General features: G+C 35.0%; 1 protein-coding gene across 1 annotated transcript in view; it reads left to right on the top strand.

The window, feature by feature from the left end:
• LOC128862862 (dual specificity calcium/calmodulin-dependent 3',5'-cyclic nucleotide phosphodiesterase 1-like) overlaps positions 1–24140 on the top strand; it is a 123745-nt gene that overhangs the window by 96819 nt on the left and 2786 nt on the right. Inside the window, exons 4-5 of the mRNA XM_054101645.1 lie at positions 13919–14168; positions 15162–16278. Coding sequence (XP_053957620.1) covers positions 13919–14168; positions 15162–16278 — 1367 coding nt within the window. The remainder of the gene's footprint in view (positions 1–13918; positions 14169–15161; positions 16279–24140) is intronic.

The following is a 24140-nucleotide window of genomic DNA, read 5'->3' as shown; positions in this document are numbered from 1 at the left end:
TTTTATGGCTTCATTGCGCATTTTCTCCCTATAAACAAAAACGTATATTTTGTATGCTAAATTTTGGTTCATAAATGGGATACAACATAAATTAGATTATAATTTCACTTTAACTACCAGAGAATAAGGAAAACTGCAGTATACTTCACGGCGCCTATTACTCCCAAATGTCCACTTTCACGAGCATTAAATGTGGTTGAAATGCATTAGCCCCAAATACACGGCTTCCATGTAGATAAAAGTAACTTGAAATATCGCTCCAAAGCAATTTTCGCATAATTTTCGTAATTCGCACACAATTATTCACATAGTAGCGGCAGCCAAGTGCCGCACACCCATCAATTTTTCAAACAATGGTTTGTATTAAAAGTCATGTGGCTGGCTAAATTTGTATTCATACCGATACATTACAGACTCATAAAGCCTTATAAATGTGGGCACTAACAAGTTACAGCCAACAACCGCAAAACAACAATATTTATGTGCAATACATATATAAGTATGTATGTGTAAGTGTATGCAATATATGTGGGTATAGAGCAAAACAAAAAACAAAAACAAACTACCAGCAGCCCATACCGCCATTAAAAATAAGGAATCCAGCAAATTTGTGCAAATGGTTTTGGCCAAATTTTAGCACAGTTATGCTGGTGCTGGTGCTGGTACAATACTTCAAGCCATTCACACATATTGACAGTAAATCACAAAATGTGTAACAAAAAAGTGAGCACAACAAATACAAAGCCGTAGAAAACTTATTGCTAGGGGCGTTGAGTAAAATAAACTTTGGGCTTTCAAAAACTAACAATTTGATATGCCACGACAAAAAAGTAAGTAAAAGCATACCGAAATAAAGCAGAAAAGTTGCATGCTGCTTCATTGTGCCACCACGTACGCACTCGGCCACCCGCCCCACTGTGTATTGATGAAGCAGTTACATCTCACCCACTTTGGACGTCTTTTACTACAGCTAAGTTGCCATTTGAACGCAAGCTTTGTATATTAAATTGTCCGAACCAGAGCCATAATTTACTTGCAACTAACACAAAAAGTATGATACAAAATCTTGGAGTCGCGTCTTGTCGTAATGAAAAGTTTTACAGCCAACACCAACAATGCCATGCCATGTACTTACACAGACCCGAGAGGAAACCCCAAAAAAGTGTAAACAAAACAAAGTGGCAGATTTGTTAGTCCAAAAATACTTACTTCGAAAGTGTTTCAAATGCAAACAGAAAATGCGTACAAAATAAATACCCAATGGGTTAGCCAGCGCACAGTGCGGATTTGTGTTTTTAGAAGTGGTAACTTTTAACGAACTCCCAGTAGATCTGGTGAGCGGCAGTCCGGGGCAGCAGTCATGCACATTTGGAGCAAAATAAAATTGGGCAAAACAAATTGCCCACAAAAACTTTTTGCAATTGACATAAAATGTAAAATTGAGAGGAAAATTCCTGTGAAAACATAATTGTAGAATTTCACTTGGATGTTTTCCCATAAGCGAATAGTTTGGAGGGGTAGTTAGTTATGCTACGGTCTACAATCTTCATTCATTTGTAACCCTTTTTATGGATATGTAGACTAATTATATGCCAAATAACTTATGGAGTCTAATGACTGCTCTAATCTTATAATTAAATTTGAAATCAACGCAATAGAGGGAGAAATAATGTTTGGCTAAATTTCGACACGTTTTCGTATACAAATACAATCGTGGCAATTAAAAAATCTGGAGCTTTGAGCTCTTTACTAAATTCGAGCAAATTATTATGAATGATTTTTTACATATTTATTTCAGGGAATCAAATTTACTTTAGTCAGCCATGTGCACATCGCATCGCGACATACCGGTGCGATTTAAGGGGGCGATAAGGTTAATTCGATGAGAAAAAGGTTTAAAGGTGTTTTTTGTTGGTGTCAGTTTGGTGTTAGCTTATGCACTAAATAATAACGAAACATTTGAAAAAGATTTTCCTAAATTTTCTTCATAAAATGTTAAAAATTGAGCGAGTGAAAGTGATGGCCCGGAGATGCCTCGAAAATTTTGAGGTGTACATCCCAGCTTGCAAGGGAGTCGTCTCAAATAAAAAAAATCAAAATGTATTTGCTAAAAGAGATGTTTCTTGCAGAGATTTTTTTCGATTTTTAAATTTTTCGGTGGACTCAAGCCACAGGTCTTGCCTTGGATATTCAACGTAGAGGTTCTGCCAATTTTAACGTATGGATGCCTGATTTGGTGGGAAGCTCTTCGGAAGGGTTATAATATCACCGAACTAGGGAGGATGCATGCATTGACATCACCGGAGCATATAGGACTTATCCCAGTGTTGCCCTGAAAGTCTTTCCATGTAGTCAGGATTTGAACGAGGGGAAAATCTGTACGGAAGCTGGTAGAGGAAGATACCAACATTTTCTCCGATAGTCAAAGTGCTATCAAAGCTTTGACGACGCTATAGCGCGGATCCAAATTAGTCAACTACTGTAAGGAGGACATTTCCCATTATCTGAGTTTCAGGACATTCGAGCTTAGAGGGAATGACATCACTGATGAGCTTGTCAGGAAGGAGACTGAATTGGTCTCAGAGACCTCATAGCCGAACATCGGCCTCCCCCTGACAGTTGTTAAAGGAGATTTGCACAACTTATTTCTCAGAATGGAGCTCCATCTCTTCATGTGCTATTTCGAAAACTCTTTGCGCCAGTACAACAGTCAGCAGACACATGATGTCCTGGGGACTCCATGACATTTAATTTCCAAGCTCGTAGCCGTATTTGCCAGTTATTGAGCGATCGGCACACACGCAGAAAAGCTAGGTTTACCATTTAATCCCCATTACAGAAGCTGCGGGGACCTTTCAGAGAAAGAGACTGTTAAGCACTTTCTTTGCAAATGTCCGTATTTGGCAGCTAGACGATTAATGTCATTTATTGCTTCTTTCTTCGATAGCCTGGGCCAGTGCGCCAACTTAAAACCCATCACAATTCCCCAATGCATCAACAGCTCTGCTGGCTGGCTGTATATATCTGCCGTTGGAGGTCTCAAAACGGCGCTTTAGTGCTACTTGAGGAGTGCCAGCCTGGTACTTCAACCGTTTCATCTATCTACCTACATAATACATCCAACATGAAATGAGTTTCATCACTAAAGATGATTTTGCGTAAAAAACCAGCATCATAAATGTGCAGCCTATTAAAATAAGGTCAAATTTAAGAATCAGAGAAACATAGTGGGCGATATTTTAATCAGTACATTCTGTATTATTATGAACATCTCTCAACCTGTAATATTTTTATTTTAAAAATTGCTTCTTTTACACTAAATTCACATCAGAATATAAGCTCATTTTGTAAGAAGCTTCTAAAGAGTAGCTTAAATTATGAAATAACACATTAATTTCTTTTAAATTTAACTAGATGGCCAGACCTACATACACATATACTTATAAACGTATGTAGATTATATGCCCACGTATGTATGCAAGTATATACATACATACATCAGTGTTTCATTATTATTTTTTAGGTACGCATTGCTTTTAAATGAATTTATGTGAGCATTACATTTTCTGTTGAGAAAATACAATACATTGAGTCTTTAAGAGACCAACAGTCGAAACGGCTGTAAAAATTGAAATGTTGCACAATGTTGGAAATTTTAATGAATTTCCCCTGAAACGGCTTTTACAAGTATATACACATATACATGCTTGATGTTTTGTTACTTCGAATGTTTGCTTTTACTCGTATTGTTGTTTATATTGCTTTGCGAAACAAAGTAACTTTGTGCAAATATAAAGGCGAAATTAGTATTAATAATCCGTAGAGTGTATGCGTGCATGTACATATGTATCTACTTAAACATTTTTGTGTGGGTAAGTAAATGGCAGAATTTTTCTTTGTGTGATACACCTCAGTCTAATTCAACTGACTACCAACAAATACATATTTGCTCTCGCCGCGCTCGGGGCGATGTTCTTAATAAACCATTCACTCATTCGTTCTTAATTCTTCGTTTACGCTACATGCCAGCAACAACATCAAATTATGTGTCCGCCGTTGTAAAGAACTGCCAACAACACTTGACATTGCCCGTTTTTAGGTTCATTCCAACAATGTCACAGACTTGTTGCTGAACATTGACAAAGGTTGGCATTAATGAAATGACTGTCGAGCTTATTAAAGCGACAATTAAGCGCAATTATTAAGACCAAAAATGCTTCGCTTTTGCTTTAATAAGCATTTTTGATGTGATATTTTCATTTAAATGAAAATCAGAGAGAAAATCATAATTAGTTGGCTCATGGTGAATAATTTCGGAGGAGCTGTGAAATTGGAAATGTAAGCTGAGGGTGTGAATTCGTTATTAGAGTGGTGTGTTATTAATATTATTACAGGGGAACCTCGGTTTTGGTAAAATGTAAAACTCAATATAACAAAATTTTTGCAGAACCCTCGAAAAATGTCATTGTTGCAAAATGTTCCCTACATTACCTAATTTTTCCTTACATAAACGAAGAAATTTTGAACAAGGAAACGGCCGTAATCGAAACGGAGTAAATCGATTTGTTTACGATAAAAAATTTTTATAATTGATAATAAAAAACAGTGTATATTTTTCTATTCTCAACTATACTTGTTACGTTTTTTTTTATATTTTTTTATTTTTCATTGTAGTGCGGTTTTGATATTCTATAAATATAACGAAATATTTTTTCGTCCCCTTCAACTGCGCTATATCGAAGGTTCACTGTATCATTATTATCTGCGCTAAAACTGCACAGAGAAATTAATGCTGGTGGATGCTACTAAGTTGTTATGGAAGTATTTATTGTTATTAGCTGTCCTTAGAAGGTTCACAACGCAACTTATTTTCATTTTATTTTTTTTATTTTATGTAACTATAAAATTTATGTGCGCGTGCATGCACAAAAATTTACTACTTGAATAGTGCTTTCGCCGCAACGACATTGCGTTCGATTGGAGTTCCCACTGCAATTAGAAGCCAACCAACTGAGAGAAAAACTTTTTCCCCGTCTTTTTATTTACTTATAGGTGGTTTCTCAACCACCTGCGTGACTTTAAAATACTTCGTTTTTAGGTAATGAAATAAACTTTAAATAGCGTGCAAAAAGAAGAGAATTCCAACAAATTAATTTTTCGGACTTTTAACCCCAATTCAAAGGAAATCCGTGAAATTTCCCAAACTTCACCCAACTTTTCAACTTCACATTTGACACTTCAAAAGCAGACGCGACAACGAACTACAAAACTCTTGGGATTATGCGCCAACTTTGCTTGCAGCTTTCACCAGCCCCAAAGTTACCCAACCGCCAGCTTCAACGCTTAAACTTTCTCCGTATGGTAAAACTTTTGGCTGAATGAGTTCGCACTAAGCACAAATTCGCGTTAAGAATCAATTCCTTTGCTAAGCTACGCAAAAGTGTTGACACAAACTTTTATACATACATTTTATGCACACAACTTGAAAAGTGGCCAGGTAGCAGGGGAAGGATTTTGTGGAAAAATTACAGTATTTACTTATACTTGCTGAAATTTCCCGTGTTTTTTAAATCAAATAGAAAAAAAACTTGCAATCGACTTGAATTACCTCAGCGGTTGGTAAGTACGAAAAAAAATTGCGCTTTGGTGTGCAGTTTTGGGACACGAATTCCTCTTCGGACTTTCAAGGCTGACTGCTCTTAATGTTTCATTCGCCAGCTACACTATTTCACATATATACATACACATGTCTGTACAAATGTGTTTGTGTGATGGATATCAATGCATGCAAAATTTCAAAAGTTCATTGCTGGCAAGAGGCAAATATTTTAATCATGCGGAAAGTAAATGTGAGAGCGAACTTATTAATGCGCTTTAAACCAAAAAAAGTATACTTGACTATGCATGGAATCTATAGGTGTAATAAAAAAGTTCTCAGTTTTCAGATTATAAATACTCAAATGCCGGTCCGACTCCACGATTTCCATGATTTTATCAAGATTTTCGACGATTGGTTGCTGAGCGTTAGATACTGTATTGGGGCCAAGAAGCATTAATTTAAGGTGAGAGCACTAGACCAACAGCAATGTTTTGTACTTTTGATTGGCATGGCAAAGTAGAAAACAAAGAGTGAATTCGCTTTGTTTTATTCTGTGATGACAACAACATAAACACGGTGAAAGAAGACAAAAACCAAATCAGCTGTTTTACCGCTGCCACTTTTGATATATTCGCCTTGATTGGGGCCATAAAAACTAAACTTTGTTTTGGCATTTTTCCTTTGAATTTTTATTTTGGTCACAGTAATATTGAAGAATATATAAAATCTTCGCTTATTTTAAATCTATTTTGTAACTTTTTTGATGCATGTCACTTCTAAATCGCCGTATGGTATGAACCAATGCGATGTACATTTTCTTGGATGTGGTTAACTAAAGATTTATTAGCAGAAAACATTAAGAATTTTTCACCTCTTCCAACTCTCGGTGTACCTCATGTTTCGAAAGGAACTGTGCACATGGAAACTATCAACGCCCTGGCTTTTTCAAGCCAAATATTTACTATATTAATATATTACTTGGCACCGCAAGGCCATTATTTCCTCTGCCTTAATAGAATATTACATCAAAGCTTTTCATTATGTTCGTATAGCCTATTATAAATTCGTCTCACATCGTTTGCTAGGGTATCTACTGGAAATTAGGCGAGCTAGGATAACTTGGGATGATTGCTCTGTTCAACCGTTGGTTGTTTGTTTGTTCCTAAATGATTTTATAAGATGTGGGTTGGCCAAAATAATTTAGAGAAGATATTGATATTTTGCTAAATTTAAGGCCACTATTTCAACGCCTTGGTGCAAAGGTCGCTTTTAAAATGCGTTGTCTTGGTAATTTCTGACCCAATTCTTAACTTCTTACTCACTGTGGGGAAAGAAAAACAAAAATGCTACGTAATTCGCGGATCATCGTGTTTCCAAGCGCAATCGTAATTCACTTTGGCAGCTCACCTTCTTGTTCTTGTTCTTTGCTTTTCTTTACTATTATTTTCCTATTTTCTATCAATATTGGTGATGGAGAAAAAAGTAAATTAAAATTAAAATTTTACTTAACTTTTCAACGAAGGCTGCATTATTTATTTCTCCCATTCTCCAACAATAAGAAAAAGTGCCAGCATATGGCCGCTGCCCGGTGAAAGGGCGCTGATTGAGATATAGAGCGAAAAAATTGACGAGTAAAATCATGGAAAAATAAATGGAGGTGTGGCCAATAGCAGATTTAAACCGGCTCTCAGCGAATTTGAAATAACCAGCTGATTAGCTGACGTAACCAGGGTCATAACAGCGGTTTCTTGGCGAAAAACTGATATTGTGTTGGTGATATGAAAAAAATCGACATAGTCCGCCACCAAGAATGATAGAGAAACAGATTACGCCTTCCGAATTCGCCGTGTCGAAAGAGCGGATGAATAAACAAGCAAAGAAAGGAGAATTACTTGTTTGTGAAGAAGAAGAGTAGTCCAAAGCAATGCTAACAACCAAACACAAGAAATTAAACGCATACACAGCAAATTTCTTGCCAAACTGCATTTGGAGGCTTTATATTAATTTGTGCTTTCACAATGAATACGTATGAATACGTATGAAAGAGTATTCTTCTGTCATGTACCCGATGACGTGGCAGCCGAAGTTACTCACTCAATTTCGTTTTTCATCACAGCTAAATGTCAAACCTAATAAATCTATCATCCAAATCTAGTAATCTATCATTTTTGGAGTAGAGTGGCTGCCGTAAAAACAGTCACATTCTTTTAGAAATTATGGAGGAGGTGAAAATGAATATGCACTACCGGGGTGAACGGAACCTCTGAAGGCAATGTGGTCTATTTCACCATTCTTAAGGTGTTCAGCAACCTTCTCGACATAATCATTTTTTTGCCTCCATTATTATTAAATAACTTATTCGGTTACTATTCAACTTTTGTTCACTTTGTTTCTTTACTTTGGTTTACTGATTCGTTTGGGTAAACTAATTTCGATAAATTTCCGATAAAAATTAGGGATGACACCGATTTGTTCGTAATTGGCAAGATAATTGAGACTGAATTACTTACATACGAGGTAAATCGCTCTCAAAATTTTGTGGTGCTCTGAATTACAAAGTGTGAACAGCATCAAACCGTTTAACGGCTCTGAGTGATTTTGAAGGAATCAGCTAATTTGCTGACGTAACAACTAATTTTAAACCAATTTGTTAACGAATCAACTAAATTGTATTGTGATATACGGAAAAATTAACGCAGCCATTGCTCATGTTACTTCGTTGCCACTTGAACTCATTGGAAGGTCGTAAGAGTAGGCGTGAATAAGCGGGCACAATTTCATTGCTGAGTCCCCACTGACGTGACAGATACTCCCCGAAGTTACTCTCACAATTTTGCTGATATGGCTAAACCTTGTAATCTATCAGCTTTGGCAAATTACGGCATTCGAAGGGTAATTGGAAAGTGAATTACAAATGAGAGAGCTAATTACGATTGAGGGAGCGAGTTACGTGCAGTATAAACGTAGCGTAGGGCACTCAACTCCTCTAACAATAATCTTTTTTATTTAGATTAAGCAAATTTATGAACGAAATCTTTACAATAAACATTATTCAAAACAAAACCAAAAAAACAAAACAGCAAATACTCGCACAAAGTGAAGCCAGCCAAGCCACGTGAAAACGCTCAGTGACTGTGCTCACTTCTGCACAAACAATCCACGTAATTGTGAAAAGAGAGCATTTTTTGGTGAGCACTAGTCTGAGTGAATAAACATGAGAGTATATTCTCAAGCCAAGCCGTTCACTGCGGAACTCTGCTAGCTGCAGCCTTTCTCCTGCTTATGGAGACTACCTCCATTTTGTGTTCAATTAGTCCTCAATTTATAAGTGCTTAATTTTGTTTTTTTTTTTTTTTTGCAAGAAGAAATCTATATTTTTCCAAGCCTTTAATGCGAAGGAAAATATCAAGTTAAAAAAAATACATATTTTATTACCAACAAAGTAGTCTTATATGCTGACAGTTTTTTGTATACGTAAGAAGTTTCAAATATGTTACTTTCACATGGGGTCTCTTCCCTTCGCCAAGACTTAGCAAGTGGCGAATAGATGAAGTAACTGGTACAAATGAACATATGTATGGCGGCAAAACGGGAAGAGAGCTGCCTTAAATTACATGTGTGGTAAAGCAGTACGTCTAATGAGGTATAACCATACTCGATAGTGGGGAATCTTGTTGTTGCCTTCGCATGCAAATTTTTCGTCAAGTTAATCAGCACAGAGATAGCGGGCGGGGAAATGGCGAATAGAAGAGGCCTAAATAAATGTGGTATTTTTCTCTACAGGAGGATTCAGTAAAAAAGTTTTATGCAAGGCATAAGAGCAGCAAAAGCATCAATGTATTCTGTATATCAAAATGTCAAAATCTATAAATAAAAATTGATAACTTAAATTAATTTAAAAAAATTATAAATAATAACTGATAATTTAAATAAAATTTGACATTTATAAACCAAATAAATAGAACAAGATCAAATCAGCTGCTTTACTGCTGCTACCTGTTCAATGTGCCTTAGTTGTATGTGAACAAAAAGTCTGAGCGAGTGAGCGTGTGTGACTTGGTGCGCTAATTTTGCATATATTTGAAGATGAATTTTGCTTTAACATTTATTTCTAGTTCCAAAACAACGCAGGAAGCTAACTCATACAGCATAAAGCTGAAACTCCATAATAAACGTACCAGACGCTACGGCTTTCAGCGAATTATTCAACTATACGATTATACAGCTCAAAGCCATAGCACCGGGAATGCTTTGTATGGAGTTCTAGCTTAATTTCCACGCGCTACTACGAGCCTAAGCGCATTATAAGCTGCTATAATTGCATATTTGAACCAGCTGCTGTACAGCTGCTGAAGATTCGTTGCATAAAAATGTTGTGTTTTCTGGATTATAGTAAACATTGAATTATTTTGTAAACAATTAATTTTCTTTTTACGATTGAAAGGTTTTTCCAAATGGTTAAACAAAATATAGTTAATTGTAGTGCAGTTCATGGTTTAGAGTATATTTGTATATGTGCATGTATGATATTTAGGCAAGGCAATTAAATGTAGCTACACAACCACATACCTACTTATATGTACATGGCTGTGTTTTTGCGTATGAAAAGCAGAGTTAGTGCGAATTTTTTGCTTATATTTTCAGTTTACATTGAGCACATTTTTTTCAGTTACATACACAAAAATACTTTTGTGAAAAAATTTGTATACAAATATTTGCACGCATTTTAAGAGAAAATAAGATACAAGAAAGTATTAGTGTAAAAAATATAGATATTTTTAATAGCGTGTGTGTTGGTCAGATTGTTAAAGGTTACATGAAATACTGGAAAAATATATATAATAATATGTACATTTTTTAAAATGTGTTTTAGCAAGAATGTTATAGATTACCAACAAAATATTAAAAAAATACATTTTATGTTAAAAATTTGAAAAGAGATTATTAGAAAAAATATTTTTTATAGTGTGTGTGTTGGCAAGAATGGTAGGGATTAAAAAAAATACTTTCTTTTAAGTAAAAAAAAAATATTGTTTTTTAAAGCTTATGTTCCTAGTAAAATTATCCAAATTAAAAAAAATATTTTTTTAAATTTTGAAAATATTATTTTTAAATGTAAATATTTTAAAATATTGTTTTTTAATACTATTGTTTTTAATAAACATCCATATTTTTTAAAATATATTTGAAAAGTTAAAAAATAATAAATAAAATATCTTTTAGAATTTTTTTTTAATATCTGTTTTTAAATGATTTTTACGTTATTTAAAATATTTTTTTAAATTATATTTAAATAATTTTTAAATTATTTAAAAAAAGTTTAAGCTTTTTTTTTTATATTTTAAAATAGTATTAAAAAAAATATATTAAAGCAAAATATATTTTGAAAATATTTTTTTTAAATGTGGATTCGTAATAATTTTAAAGTTTAAAAAACAAATTTTTGTCAAACATTTTTTGTTCATATTTTTAAAATATTTGTTTTTTTTTTATTAATTTTTTTAATATTAAAGCAAAATATATTTTGAAAATATTAATATATATTATTTTTTAATATATATAGTATTTTAGTACTATTTTAAAATATAAAAAAAAGCTTAACCTTTTTTTAAATAATTTAAAAGTCATTTAAAAATTATTTAAAAATAATTTAAAAAAATATTTTAAATAATTTAAAAATCATTTAAAAAAAGATGCTAAAAAATACCTATGCTAAAAAATATTTTTTTTTTATTATTTTTGAATTTTTAAAATATATTTTTTAAAAGTATGGAAGTTTTTAATATATTTTTTAATGGTTTTTAAATTATTTTAAAAAAAGGTCAAAATATTTTTTTATATTAGAAATATATTAAAAACAATATGTTTTTAAATATTTTTTTAAGTGTAAGTTAGCAAGTATTTAAAAGCTTAAAAAATTATATTTTTTACAGTGTGCGTGTGTGTAGCAAGTTTGCTAAATTTATTTGAGGTTGAAAAATAAAAAAAAACGCATTTGTCATTTATTAATCACACAAGATCACAGACATTATAGTATAAATTTACCAAAATACTTCTCAAGTTGAAATAAAAACTAAAAACATGAACAAAAACTCTTCACAAATTGAAATAAAAACTAAAAACATTAACAAAAATACTTCACTCTTGCAGCTTAAATTCTTTCAGACGACTTTTTGTGTTTTTTGCAACGACTGGCATCGCGCCAGTTTTGTTTGAATTGCGTTTTGCAAGCGCCGCTAAAGCTTTTGACTTTGTTTTCAACCTAAACTTTTAACTACCGACATATCACTGGTATAAATGCGTGCATACACTGCGTTAAATAAATATAGCACCAAGACTTATTTGAAAATTTTGACGATTTATTTTGTTCTCATTTGGTTTTTTTCGATGCAAATTGCTCGCTAGAATTTTTATGTTAGTTTTAATATCAAAACTTTGTTCTGGTAAAGCTTTAAGATACGTTAATTAAAAAAAAATTAATTAATTAAAAAAGATTAAAAAAAATAGAGTTCATTCTCCTGCACCATACAAATCCAACTTTAAAACTTTGTGCAAATTTGACACAATGTTAAACATTTTCATCAAAATTTCACACTTTTTAATCAGAGTTTTTGAAAAACTTTTCGGTACGCAGTTTTATTGCCTATTAAATTTTAGTGTAAGTGTAAGTGTCAAATGGGTCAAAAATTATGTTGATTTTTTTAATTTTTATTCTGGCGGTCTTGTGTATTTCTCCATAAAACTAATACTCAATATTTTTTTATAAGAAAGCAAACACCCAACTCCGAAATTTAAAATTACGTTAATTTAAAAAAAATTTTTTTCTCTAACGGCCTTGTGCAATTAATTTTCATATAACGAAATCTTGCCATTTTTTCTATGAAAGAAGTCTCATATTTGAAATTTTATAAAAATTCTGATTAAAAAATTTGAAATTTTGATGATGTTTTTTGTTTTTTGCTTAAAATTGTAAACTTGCATTTATATGAGAAGCCAATAAGTTGTGAAAACTTGTCAATATGCTCCTGTTCTACAGCTGTTTAACGCAGTCTATGTATTTGTATATTAATTTGTAACAGTTCTAACTACTTAATTGCCCCAGCTGTACTTTCTTGCACTTGTACATACACACATTCACATAAATAAAATATAGAAACATTTACATCTCGACACATACATGCACCTATACATATGCACATCTTTACATGCACACCCACATCTGTTATCGTGCAGAGCTATACATCTGTTTCACTTAACAGTTGGTTTCAAAACAGCTTAGTCCACCACTCTGGCACATGCATACATATGTAGATACTTTACAGGCATATCTAACTTAAGCAATGAAAACTGAACACTCCTTTTGACACTGTAAAAAAAAAACAAAATCAACACCTTCTGCTATTCAATTTAACTTTATTTTTACGTTATTTTGAATTCCATTTTAAAACACCCCCAAAACACGCAATCTTTCCAAGTTGTTTTCTGTGTTTTCTGTTTTTACATGATTTCCTTTTTCACTTACTTCCTAACACCTTTAATTACTTTTTGTTACCTATGTGTTAGCTGTACTTCTTCTGTGTTTGCTGTGTGTGCACTTTCTGACGCCTTTAACAAAATTTACACGCTCTTATTAATTGCGCCAGCTTAAGCTGTGTGTGTTGCTGGTACAAAACAGGCCGCCCAACTACTCACAAATAAACATATTACCAAAAATAAACTCTACACATCCATCGAATTTCTATTTGTAACTATTTTAGCATTTTCCCACTTTCACTTTCCGTTTCCGCTCGCCTTTGCTAACACTTTCCTGTAGTTTTCTAACTCTCCCCCACTAAACTCTCAAACTTTCTCAACAAGGCGCCCAACAATGCAAAAAAAAAATATATAAGAAACACAGTAAACCCGAATTAACACAAACACGAATGTTATGTAAAACAAGAACTTGCAAAGGTTAGAGTTTTTTGCGCTGTGCTGCAAATTTATTTATTTTTCCATTTTATTTTTCCAACTAATGAGAAAGTAAGAACTTCTGTTTGATTTCTTTTATTATTATTTTTTTTTGGCTTAGCAATTTTATGTGAAAAATACTCTTTTATTTAGTACAGCAAATACCTGATTTTTTTTTAATTTTAATTTTCTATTTATTTTTTGTTATGTATTACCTTTAATCATATTAAAAATTGTAAAAAAAATGTTTGCTTTAATTTCATTTACATTTTTCACAAGAAAACTGAATGCCATGCGTATACTAATAAACTTTTGGTGTTCTCTCTCTTCCTCCAACTTACCCCTCCACCTCCCTAATTTACCAAAACACAGACGCCTCGCCGACGAAGATGATGAATTGTCTGAGGTACAACCGGATGCTGTGCCACCTGAGGTGCGTGAGTGGTTGGCCTCCACTTTTACGCGGCAATCAGCGACCACACGCAGGCGAAACGATGAAAAGCCGAAATTTCGCACTGTTGCCCATGCAATACGCGCTGGTATATTTGTGGATCGAATATACCGCAGCGTCTCACGTACGGCGCTCATGCAATTTCCGCCTGAAGTTGTCCAAATACTCAAGGTAAGTGATAAATCCTCAACCTATCAAAGATAAGAGTACTTATTTAAAAATAAAAAATAAAAATAAAAAATACTTATTTTCTCTGTATTATATTCGTATTATTTATGTATTTACTCAATGAATGCAGTAAACAGGCGTTACTTCAAACTAACAGGACTAGTCCACTTCTTGACCCTGACGGCACTAGTTCATGGCTATCGACAAAAGTGATTTCAAGTGTCTACTTTTTCCTTAAAACTTGATATGGAGAGCAACAGTCGCCACTCTGCATTAATTTTGCTTACCGTTCACAAGCAGATATTAAATGTTTCCCTTAATTTCTCCTTTTTCGCAAATGTAGCTTTCACGCGTAGAAGAATTTTAAGGCACGGCCAAAACGGCGCTTATTAAAAACATCTAGTGGACCAACTCCTTCTAGACTTGATCTATAGGAAGTTTACTCCTTCATCCACTACCATCAGCCGTTTCCGTAATGAAATCTTTCAGAGTTGCAATATTTTTAAAAATTCGGTGGATATGCGGTAACTCTGGTTTCACGTTTGTAGGAGGGTTGTTGAAAAGTCAGTGGAAAAATAAAAACCATTTAATTGTTTGGGGTAAACCTTTTTATTTTTCCACATAGTCTCCTTTTAGTCTGATACTCTTCCTCCTAGAGGGGATGTAAAATGAGGTGGATGTGAATTTGTATTTTTATTTTCGGGGGTATGTAAAATCTAAATTCTTTGTGGATAAACCAGCTTCGATTGAGGCATTGGAAACCAACCCTACTAAAGTTATTAATGAATTACCGACCGAAGTCTTCCAGCGAGTCATTCAAAATTGGTGTTTACGGATGGCCGAATTACGGCCACAAAAATAATAAGGATCGCCTAATCAATTTGAATTCTCATTGTTTTACTTCAATTTAAGATGAGATGTCTCTAAATGGATCACCCTTTACAACTTTATGCATACGAGTATAAACACTTTTCATATTTTCTCTTCTCTTTACAGAATCTGGATGACTGGTCATTTGATGTGTTTGCTCTGGCGGAGGCCGCTGGTGGTCAACCGATCAAATACCTCAGCTACGATTTGCTCAACCGCTACGGCATCATACACAAATTTAAGATAGCCCCTGCCACATTGGAAATATTTTTGAATCGCGTCGAAGAGGGCTACTGCCGCTATCGTAATCCATATCACAACAACATACATGCGGCCGATGTTACCCAGACGACGCACTATGTACTCTGCCAGACGGGTCTCATGAATTGGCTGACTGATTTGGAGATATTTGCCACGTTGCTTGCCGCTCTCATACACGATTTCGAACACACCGGCACCACCAACAACTTCCACGTAATGTCCGGTTCAGAGAAGGCATTGCTCTATAATGATCGCGCCGTATTGGAGAATCATCATGTGAGCGCCGCTTTTCGTTTGCTCAAGGAAGACGATTGCAATATATTGAATAATTTGTCACGCGAAGAGTTTCGCGAATTTCGTACACTCATCATTGACATGGTGCTGGCCACCGATATGTCCTTCCATTTTCAGCAACTTAAGAATATGCGCAATCTGCTAACGCTCAACGAGGCTTCGGTGGATAAGTCCAAGGCGATGGCATTGGTACTGCATTGTTGTGATATTTCGCATCCGGCAAAACGTTGGAATCTACACCATCGCTGGACGATGCTGTTATTTGAGGAATTCTTTCGTCAAGGTGATCTAGAGCGTGAACTGGGCCTGCCGTTCAGTCCGATGTGTGATCGTAACAATATACTTTTCCCAGAGTCACAGATCGGTTTTATTGACTTCATTGTGGATCCGAGCTTATCGGTTATGTCAGATATGCTGGAGTATGTGTTGACTCCGTTGGCGCCCATGTGCAAAACGACGAATGCGAGCATAGATGCGGGCGATGCGCCGGTATGTGGCGCTGCATGTATACGCAATAAGACTAGCGCAAGCGGCGCCGACGAAAGTGGCACATCGGCGAGTTCGCAACAGGAAGATGGTAGCGGAAAGCCTTGTGCGGGAAAAGTGGCGCCAAAGTTTAGCATACGAAAGCCATGGCTGACTTGTCTCAATGATAATAAGAAAATCTGGAAAGAGCAGTCGCTTAAAGGTGGGTACATAAATCTGTAATTACATACATATTTGCAGTTATGAGTGAAAGTGTAAAAAAAAAACTAGCAAGAATAGAATAACTCGAAAATGATAGATTACCAGGTTTGCTATTAAGCTATAGTGAAAATTGTGAGCGGATCTATGACTGCCACGTCACTTGGAATATGTTTATGGTAAAAAAATTTCGCTTGTGCTAGTGACATACGAAAGAAATCAACAAAGCCAATGCTCATGCCATGGCATTCGTATATCACTAACACAGCTCTAATTTTGTTAAACACTTCCCAAGTGACGTCAGCACATCAGCCAATTCTGGCAAATTCGCTCAGAGCCGAATAACGGTCTGCTACATAGACTACCTGGAATAATTAGCTTCGGTAAAAGTAGCTTTCAAATGTTTTATAAAAATGTATTTTGGCTTTGTATGTGTTTAGCTATAGCTGCCCTCAGTACGCATCAGCACTGAATCACAGATGAATTTATTAGTTCCTACTTTAGTATCACTACTTATCCTAGTCCATATTTTGCTAATGGACGCTGAGCCATGATTCTTACTAACACCAATCAGGTGTAAATCCATGGGTGAGAATTTTTTCGAAATGTAAGCCATGAATTCACAGGTAATTTTGCATTTCCAAGTACTGAAATCGAATTTGATTTCACTAATAGAATTTAATATGAAATTTTATTTTTTAGTATTTAATTTATTATCTTTCAAACAATATTTTATAATATATTTTCAATTATATGTAAATTGAAATTTTTTTATTGGCTGCTGTTGGAGGTTGCTTGGAAGTATCGATTTATGGATTTTCTAAGCTGAATTTCCACAGAACGGCTGCCTCCGTTCCCGTTACTGATTCTATAACAAGAAATACGCAATAAAAATAAAAATAAATCAGATTTTAATACATTACCCATGAGTGTAATTCCTTGGTTGGCTTTTAAGCAGTTTTCCTCGCACAAGCACCCGCCACACAAAATTGAATTACAAATAAGTGCGCAATAGAAAAAAATGGACAGTAGAAAAAAACTAGTAGAATAGACAGCAGTGCCGTTCGGCGTCGGCTTAAAACTATAGGTCCCTCCATTTGTGAAACAACATCAAGACGCACGCCAAAAGTAGGAGGAGGAGCTCGGCCAAACACCTAGCAAAAGTGTACGCGCCAATTATTTGGCGTTACTCTCGAAAAATCAAAGTTCTCAGTGCTATAACTTTTCTTCTAATGAAAGTATACAAAAATAGAAAACGGTATTTTCTAAATGTACTTATTTATTACTAGTCTGAATAAAACAAAAATGAATTCGATTTAGGTTTACAAGTGCAACCTTGAAAGGTAAAATAAGGCACAAGCTCACATCAAAAAAGTATTGGCACAGTTAGACTGAATAACGGCCTCTTCATGCTATTTACCAGATTTGAAGTTTCGGAAGGTGTTATTTTATTCTATTCAGCAATTATTGCCTTTTTTAGAGAATCCTTTAACGTTATGGGGTTAGATCGTGAGATCGTATCTTCCGTTCCAGAAGATGCCGCACATGCTCAATAGGATTTAGGTCCGGCAATTAGGGGGGGTTTTAAGCTGTTTCCAATGGTATATCAACCACTCCTGCACAAGATAAGATGAATGTTTTGGGTCATTATCTTGTTAAAATTGCCAAATTGTCCTTTTAAGGCACAGTTTTTCGACACTTGGACTTAAATTTTCTTTAAGAATGTCGCGATACACATGCTTGTCCATTGTCTCATCTATGAACACGAGCTTTCCGACACCAGATGCCGCGAAATACCCCCAAACCATTTGGCTTTCGCCAAATCTTTTGTGCTCAATCTGACCCAAATAAATTGAATTTTGATTCATCACTAAATATGGTTTCGTTCCAAAAAGCGTTGGGCTTATTGAAATGCTGTTTAGCAAATCCTAGCCTGTTTTTCTTATTTACCTTCGAAATGAAGGGTTTGCATCGGGAAACCCGCCCATGACACTCAGCCTTATATAGGGTATTCCGAACAGTTTGGGGGCTGAAATTGATTTCAAATGAATTTTGCAAGGTCTCGCACAATTTTACAGCCGAATTTTTTGGATTTTGTGCCACCGTGAATACCACAATTCACTCCAGATCTCCTCTCCAGCGGCAGGGATCTGCTACTTTTTGACTCACTTTATCTTTACTTATTTTTTATTTACGAGACGAGATAAATAAAGAGCGATCTGGCTTCATCTTCTTCCATTTTACAAAATCATATTTCCAACCCCTTCCGCGTTTTCTTACCATTCATGTCTGAATTCATGACCTAATAATTCTCATCTGATGGCAGCTATGAAAATGCAGCGATCGCAGAGTGCAATACCTCCCGTAGTGGTACCACAATGGGTCTCCGGGCCTAAGTGGGCCTCCTCCATACTTTGGCAATCACCGAAACCTGACCTTAATCTACCTCTCGTATTGTAGGCTACGCATGCACATACATCACTTCGTATGAGTACTACTACGTTTGATATTCAGGGCGATTTTGAAGCAATGAATTGCGGTTTCATGGGTAAAATTTATCACAGCACTAATTTGCATTCTGACCGTCTGCTGAATTATATCTCCCACACTCCCTATTTTATGTTGCCCTGTACAGAAATATGTCTACATATATTTTATTATATATATGCGAGTATGCGCCTAAATTCCACGCGAAACTCGCGTTGAGCACCAAACTCAATTTTTGAATTAAGCCGACTTTGCACTACACCGAAATTTTCTGTTAGACAATTTTACACGCTTGTTGCGTCTATTGATTTTGCCTAAATTACCAAAAATCTTCCTCAATTAAAATTCAATTGAGCTTTCACCTTTCGCTTTGCACCTACCTTTTCAAAGCGCTTCACACTCATTTTATCATCCTTAACTTGGCTTGACCTTCGAAAAGCGCAAACCCAACATTCGCCGGTTCAATGTAAATAAATTGCCAGTAGACTCATTTTGCTGTTGCACAAAACCAAAACCTTATTAGCTTCATTAATTAACAATACAGTTTTTGTGGGTAGCAGTTTTGTTTGGGTTTGGCAATTCAATTTCAATATCTAGGAATTTGTCTGACTCTAACTTTGGAATATAGTTCCTATTCGAAACTTTTATATTTCAAAGCGTAAATACTTGCTCAGTATTTCTACTGTTAATCCCTTCGAGCTCCATAAAGCAAATTCTCTATTTTCTAACATTAGACCGCTCACTCATGCATAATCACACATACTTCTTGCAAACATTTGTAATTCATCCATTTCACTAATGAATTATACTGGCGGCATCGAATTTGCAAAGCTTCGGTACTGCACAACCCCAAGCTCAATTCATCCATTCGTATAATAATTCTTTGCCTATTTTCCCAAAACACATAAAGTGGTTTGTATGATTACATTCACTAACTCATAAGCACACACAAGAACATGATTGCTGTTTCAACTAATTGGCTCATGTCACAAGTGAGTTCCCCATTTACAAGTACACAAGCGAATCACTGCTCTGGGTCAATGTGTAGTATTTGGTAAACTGGAGAGTATAGTAGAATTGATCTCTGCACCAACTCGACGCAACAGATGAGAGTGAGGTTGTACATGCATGTAATTTGCTGAATATTTTGGTATTTTCTCATGGCATCAGGAAATGGAATTTTTAAAGAGAAAATATTGGTTTGCTTGAAAGCTCTTTCAGATATTTCATCATGGTGTATAACAGTGATTTAATAATCATTTCGGAGTAGGAATTATAGCTTTGATCGACTGTGAATTGTATGTATGGCATATCGTATGTGCAGGTAGGTGGGCAGGTATAGTGGTTGCCAACTGACGCACCTACGCCTGCTGTAGGCCAATTGTGATACCACCAGTGCTGTTCCCCCTCCTCACTCTGAACTGTCCTCCTTTTGAACCAACCTGTGGCTTTAATGTATCTAATAATGTTTGTTAGTTAAAAAAAAAATATTCAAAAAACATTTTCCTAAAATATTGAACCTTCTTCTACTCAAAGCATCGCATTGAAGCTGTTCTACGGTCTCTTCTTCTTCAATGTCGTTACAGCTTCTGCAGTAGTCATTATAGGGTGCTCCAAGTCTGCTGGGGTGCCTGTCTATAAGGCAGTTTCTTGTTAGAACCTTTCTGTTACGTTTCAACAGGCTATCTGAGTATATAAATTTTTTTCTCTTGTAGTGAGGACACTTTTTTTTAAGAGCAACATATTTTCCCGGATAGCCAGAATTTCAGCTTCAAATACGCAACAATAATCCGGTAGGCGGAAGAAAGAGCTGGCCTCATAGTGAAAGCCTCCGCCTACGTGTTCATTGAATATAAAGCGTTTTTCAGTAAGAGCGCTTCAACTTTTTTTTTTTGAATAAAACACGAACGGTTTGACTTTTTTAACTAATTTTTTTTTATTATCGAGTTTGAGCATATACATTTAAGTATGAAATTCGATTTCTTTTGCATGACCACCGTGTGCACGTTTTACGAAGTCCAATCGTTGAACCCAATTTTCGACCACTCTTCTGCTTAAATCGGCCGAAATTCCAGCAATTTCGCGTTCAATATTGGCTCTGAGCTCACAAATCGTCGCCGGCTTGTTACTGTAGACCAATGACTTCACATAACCCCAAAAAAAATAGTCTAGAGGCGTCAAATCACAAGAGCGCGGCGGCCATTCGACCGTTCCATTTCTGGAAATAATGCGCTCATCGAACTTACTCTTCAACAAATCAATTGTAGCGTGTGCTGTGTAGCTTAGGGCCTCGTCCTGTTGAAACCACATGTCGTCTAAGTCCATACCATTCAATTGCGTCCAAAAATAATCGTTTATCATGTCGCGGTATCGATTTCCATTCACAGTAACGTGGCGATCGTTCTCGTCAACGAAAAAATATGGGCCAAGTACGCCGCCGGCATGTAAACCGCACCAAACAGTGATTTTTTCGGGATGCAACAGTGCCTCATAAATCACGTGTGGATTACTTTCTGCCCAGTAACGCATATTTTGCTTGTTGACAAAGTCATTGAACCAAAAGTGAGCTTCATCACTGAAGATGATTTTTTGGAAAAAATGCTCTTAAAGTAGCAGCAACAGCACGATTATTTTCATAAAAAATTTGCACGATTTGCAATCGTTGCTCAAGTGTGTAGAGTTCCATGATAAAATGTATACTAATGAAGTTTACAAATGACAAGCGAAAAATAAAAAATATTGCGTCATTCGCCCTCCCTATCGGAAAAAAGTTGAAGCGTACCTATTGAAAAACGCCTTAGATACTAACTCCACTTCTATTGTTATTTGCCCATTGTCCCAATCTTCTCTCGTTGCAAAATTTGTGGTAAAGGGTGTATTTAAGTGCAGCTCTACTGATTTATAGAAATCTGTTGTATGGGGTATGAAGGGGAAATCGCCTGGTTTTTTTTTGCGCGTCCCTTTCTATTAGTGGTTGAGTGTATCTCAACGTGAGTGCCGATTTCGCCGCTAGTTGTTTGCTGTCAAGGATGTTAAATACCAGGCTAGGTGTTGGTAAATCAGCTGAGTTGTTTTTTTTTTCTTTCGCCGTGTCCATGTGGCTGTCAGCTCAGAATGAAACAAATCGAATTCATTATATATTCTCTAGTTTTGAAATACTTTGCTTTTAACAGTTTGCCACCACCTTTAATGAAAGTGCCTTGATACCAGGTTTGCTCGTTAGGTATGGTGAAAAAAAAATTTTGAGGGGAACTTTGGATTCTTAGCTTAATAAAACGAATGACGTCGGCATATCTGTCAGAACCTACTCAGACCCAAATAACGGTCTGCTAGGTAGTACACCTCTAAAAATCTCTTCACCATGGTTTGCTGTAGGCCTAGTACTAGGTGCACTACGACATTCATCGCTGCCGTGGGCGTAGTCATTACTGTCGTAGTCGTATGTGCATCTACAAATAAATCTATAATATAAGATAGTATTTTATTATGAGTTCCAAATCAGTTATTAAATGTCGAATGATTGATACGAAGCAGTGACGTATTTTAGTTTCTGATTGATAAGATAAATCAAAAATTTTTTTTTGTCATACCCAAGATCGTATTGGCATTTAAAATGGAATAGTTTTCTATTTATAATAAGAAAAAGAGTAGCAAGTGAATCACTTTTGTTGTCATAATTCAATGAGTAAAAAGTCTATACAAAGAAAGTTGGAGAAATGGAGAGTCAGTTCTTAGCACCTGTGTTCACAATAATAGCAGCTCGATATATTTCAAAAGTTTTGACTATTTATTTACTTATATTGTTTGTTTATTGTTTTAATTTTCTTTTTATAAAAATTTGGTTCATACTACAAAAAACTATATAACTTATTTCAAACTTTGCACAAAATTTAAAAATTTGCAACAATTTCTTAAAAAAATTTTAAACTTTTCAACCAGAATTTTTAGAAAAATTCCGGGTATGCAGTTTCATAGCCCAATCAATTTTAGTATAATATTACTCAAGTTAAAATGGCTTAACATTTGTGTAAATTTTTGATAATTTTTTTTTTTTGTTGACGTGTTATGCACTTTCCGCCATATGACAAATGCTCATAATTTTTTTATATGGAGAAAATGCGAGAAAGACTGCCAGCAAAAAAAAATTGTGAAAAATCATCCCAATGTTTGGCTGACTTTAAATTACAAAAGAAATTGCATACATAAAATTGTTCCAAAAATTGTATTTCAAATTAATTAAACTTTTGATGAAAATTTATGCAATTTTTTTTTAATTTTCACATAGTCGGAAACTTGGATTTACATGGCTTTTGTAGGAGAATGAACACTACTTAAAAAACAAAAACAAAAGAAAAAAACAATGTATAATGTAAAAATGAATCGCAAATGTGTTGGTAAGCGCATAACTCAACAACGCATTGGCCAATCTTAACAATTCTTTTTTTTTAAATGTTCCTTGAACTCCAAGGATGGTTTTTACGGCGAGAAAAATTCGAATAATTTCCGGGAAAACCCTAAAACAGTCCTTTTCTTTTTCCCATACAAATATTTTCTAACTAAATGTAGAGTCAATTTGAACTTTATTGAATAGCAATAAAGTTCATATTAAATTACAATCACTCGTTGTCTAAACAACGTAGGTGTGTTCCTAACGTCGAGGAGTCAATTTGAGCTTTATTGTCGCTGCACAAAGTTCAAATTCAATCAAATGTATGTGTGTGCGTGTTCGCGTTGGAGGATCTAATGCGTTCACACAAAAGTGATAATATCGTGAATCCGACCAAATTGAAAAGTCAAAAAATGTAATGCGGATGAACTCAATGCATGTTTAAAGTCCTTCAATTTGTGGAAATATGTCAAGGTATTAGGCTTACGCAAGAATATACGTGACCAGCTGCAAAATGACCAATCTGGAGACATATTCTCTAAACTACTCATTGACATTGGTAATGGCGAATTTCCTATAGACACCTTGACTGTTTGCATTATCTGTCGTCAAAGTTTTTGTCAGTTAACTCGATCAAAAGATGAACTTATTCAAAAGGTGTTTCCAGATGCTCAAAATTACAGAAACCAAAAAACCTAGATGTAAATGAATCCAATAACAAATTACAGGCGAATTGAATGAATTAAATCAGTTGATTCGGCTACAAACCAAGGTGATGTCGTCAACTATCCGCCTGAATTTTTAAACTTGCTGGATTTACCAGGATTGCCACCCCACAATCTTCAATTAAAGGTTGGATCGGTAGTTATAATGTTGAGAAATAGCAACCAACCGCGTTTTTGCAACGGCACATGGTTAGCGATAAAAAATTATTGAACAACTATACTGAAAGGAAAGTATAAAGGATACCACGCATCCCAATGATTCCGACT

The sequence above is a fragment of the Anastrepha ludens genome, chromosome 5 (assembly GCF_028408465.1).
Source record: "Anastrepha ludens isolate Willacy chromosome 5, idAnaLude1.1, whole genome shotgun sequence".
Lineage (NCBI taxonomy): Eukaryota > Metazoa > Arthropoda > Insecta > Diptera > Tephritidae > Anastrepha > Anastrepha ludens.
Note: the sequence above shows the minus strand (reverse complement) of the source record. Positions and strands in the feature narration are given on the sequence as shown.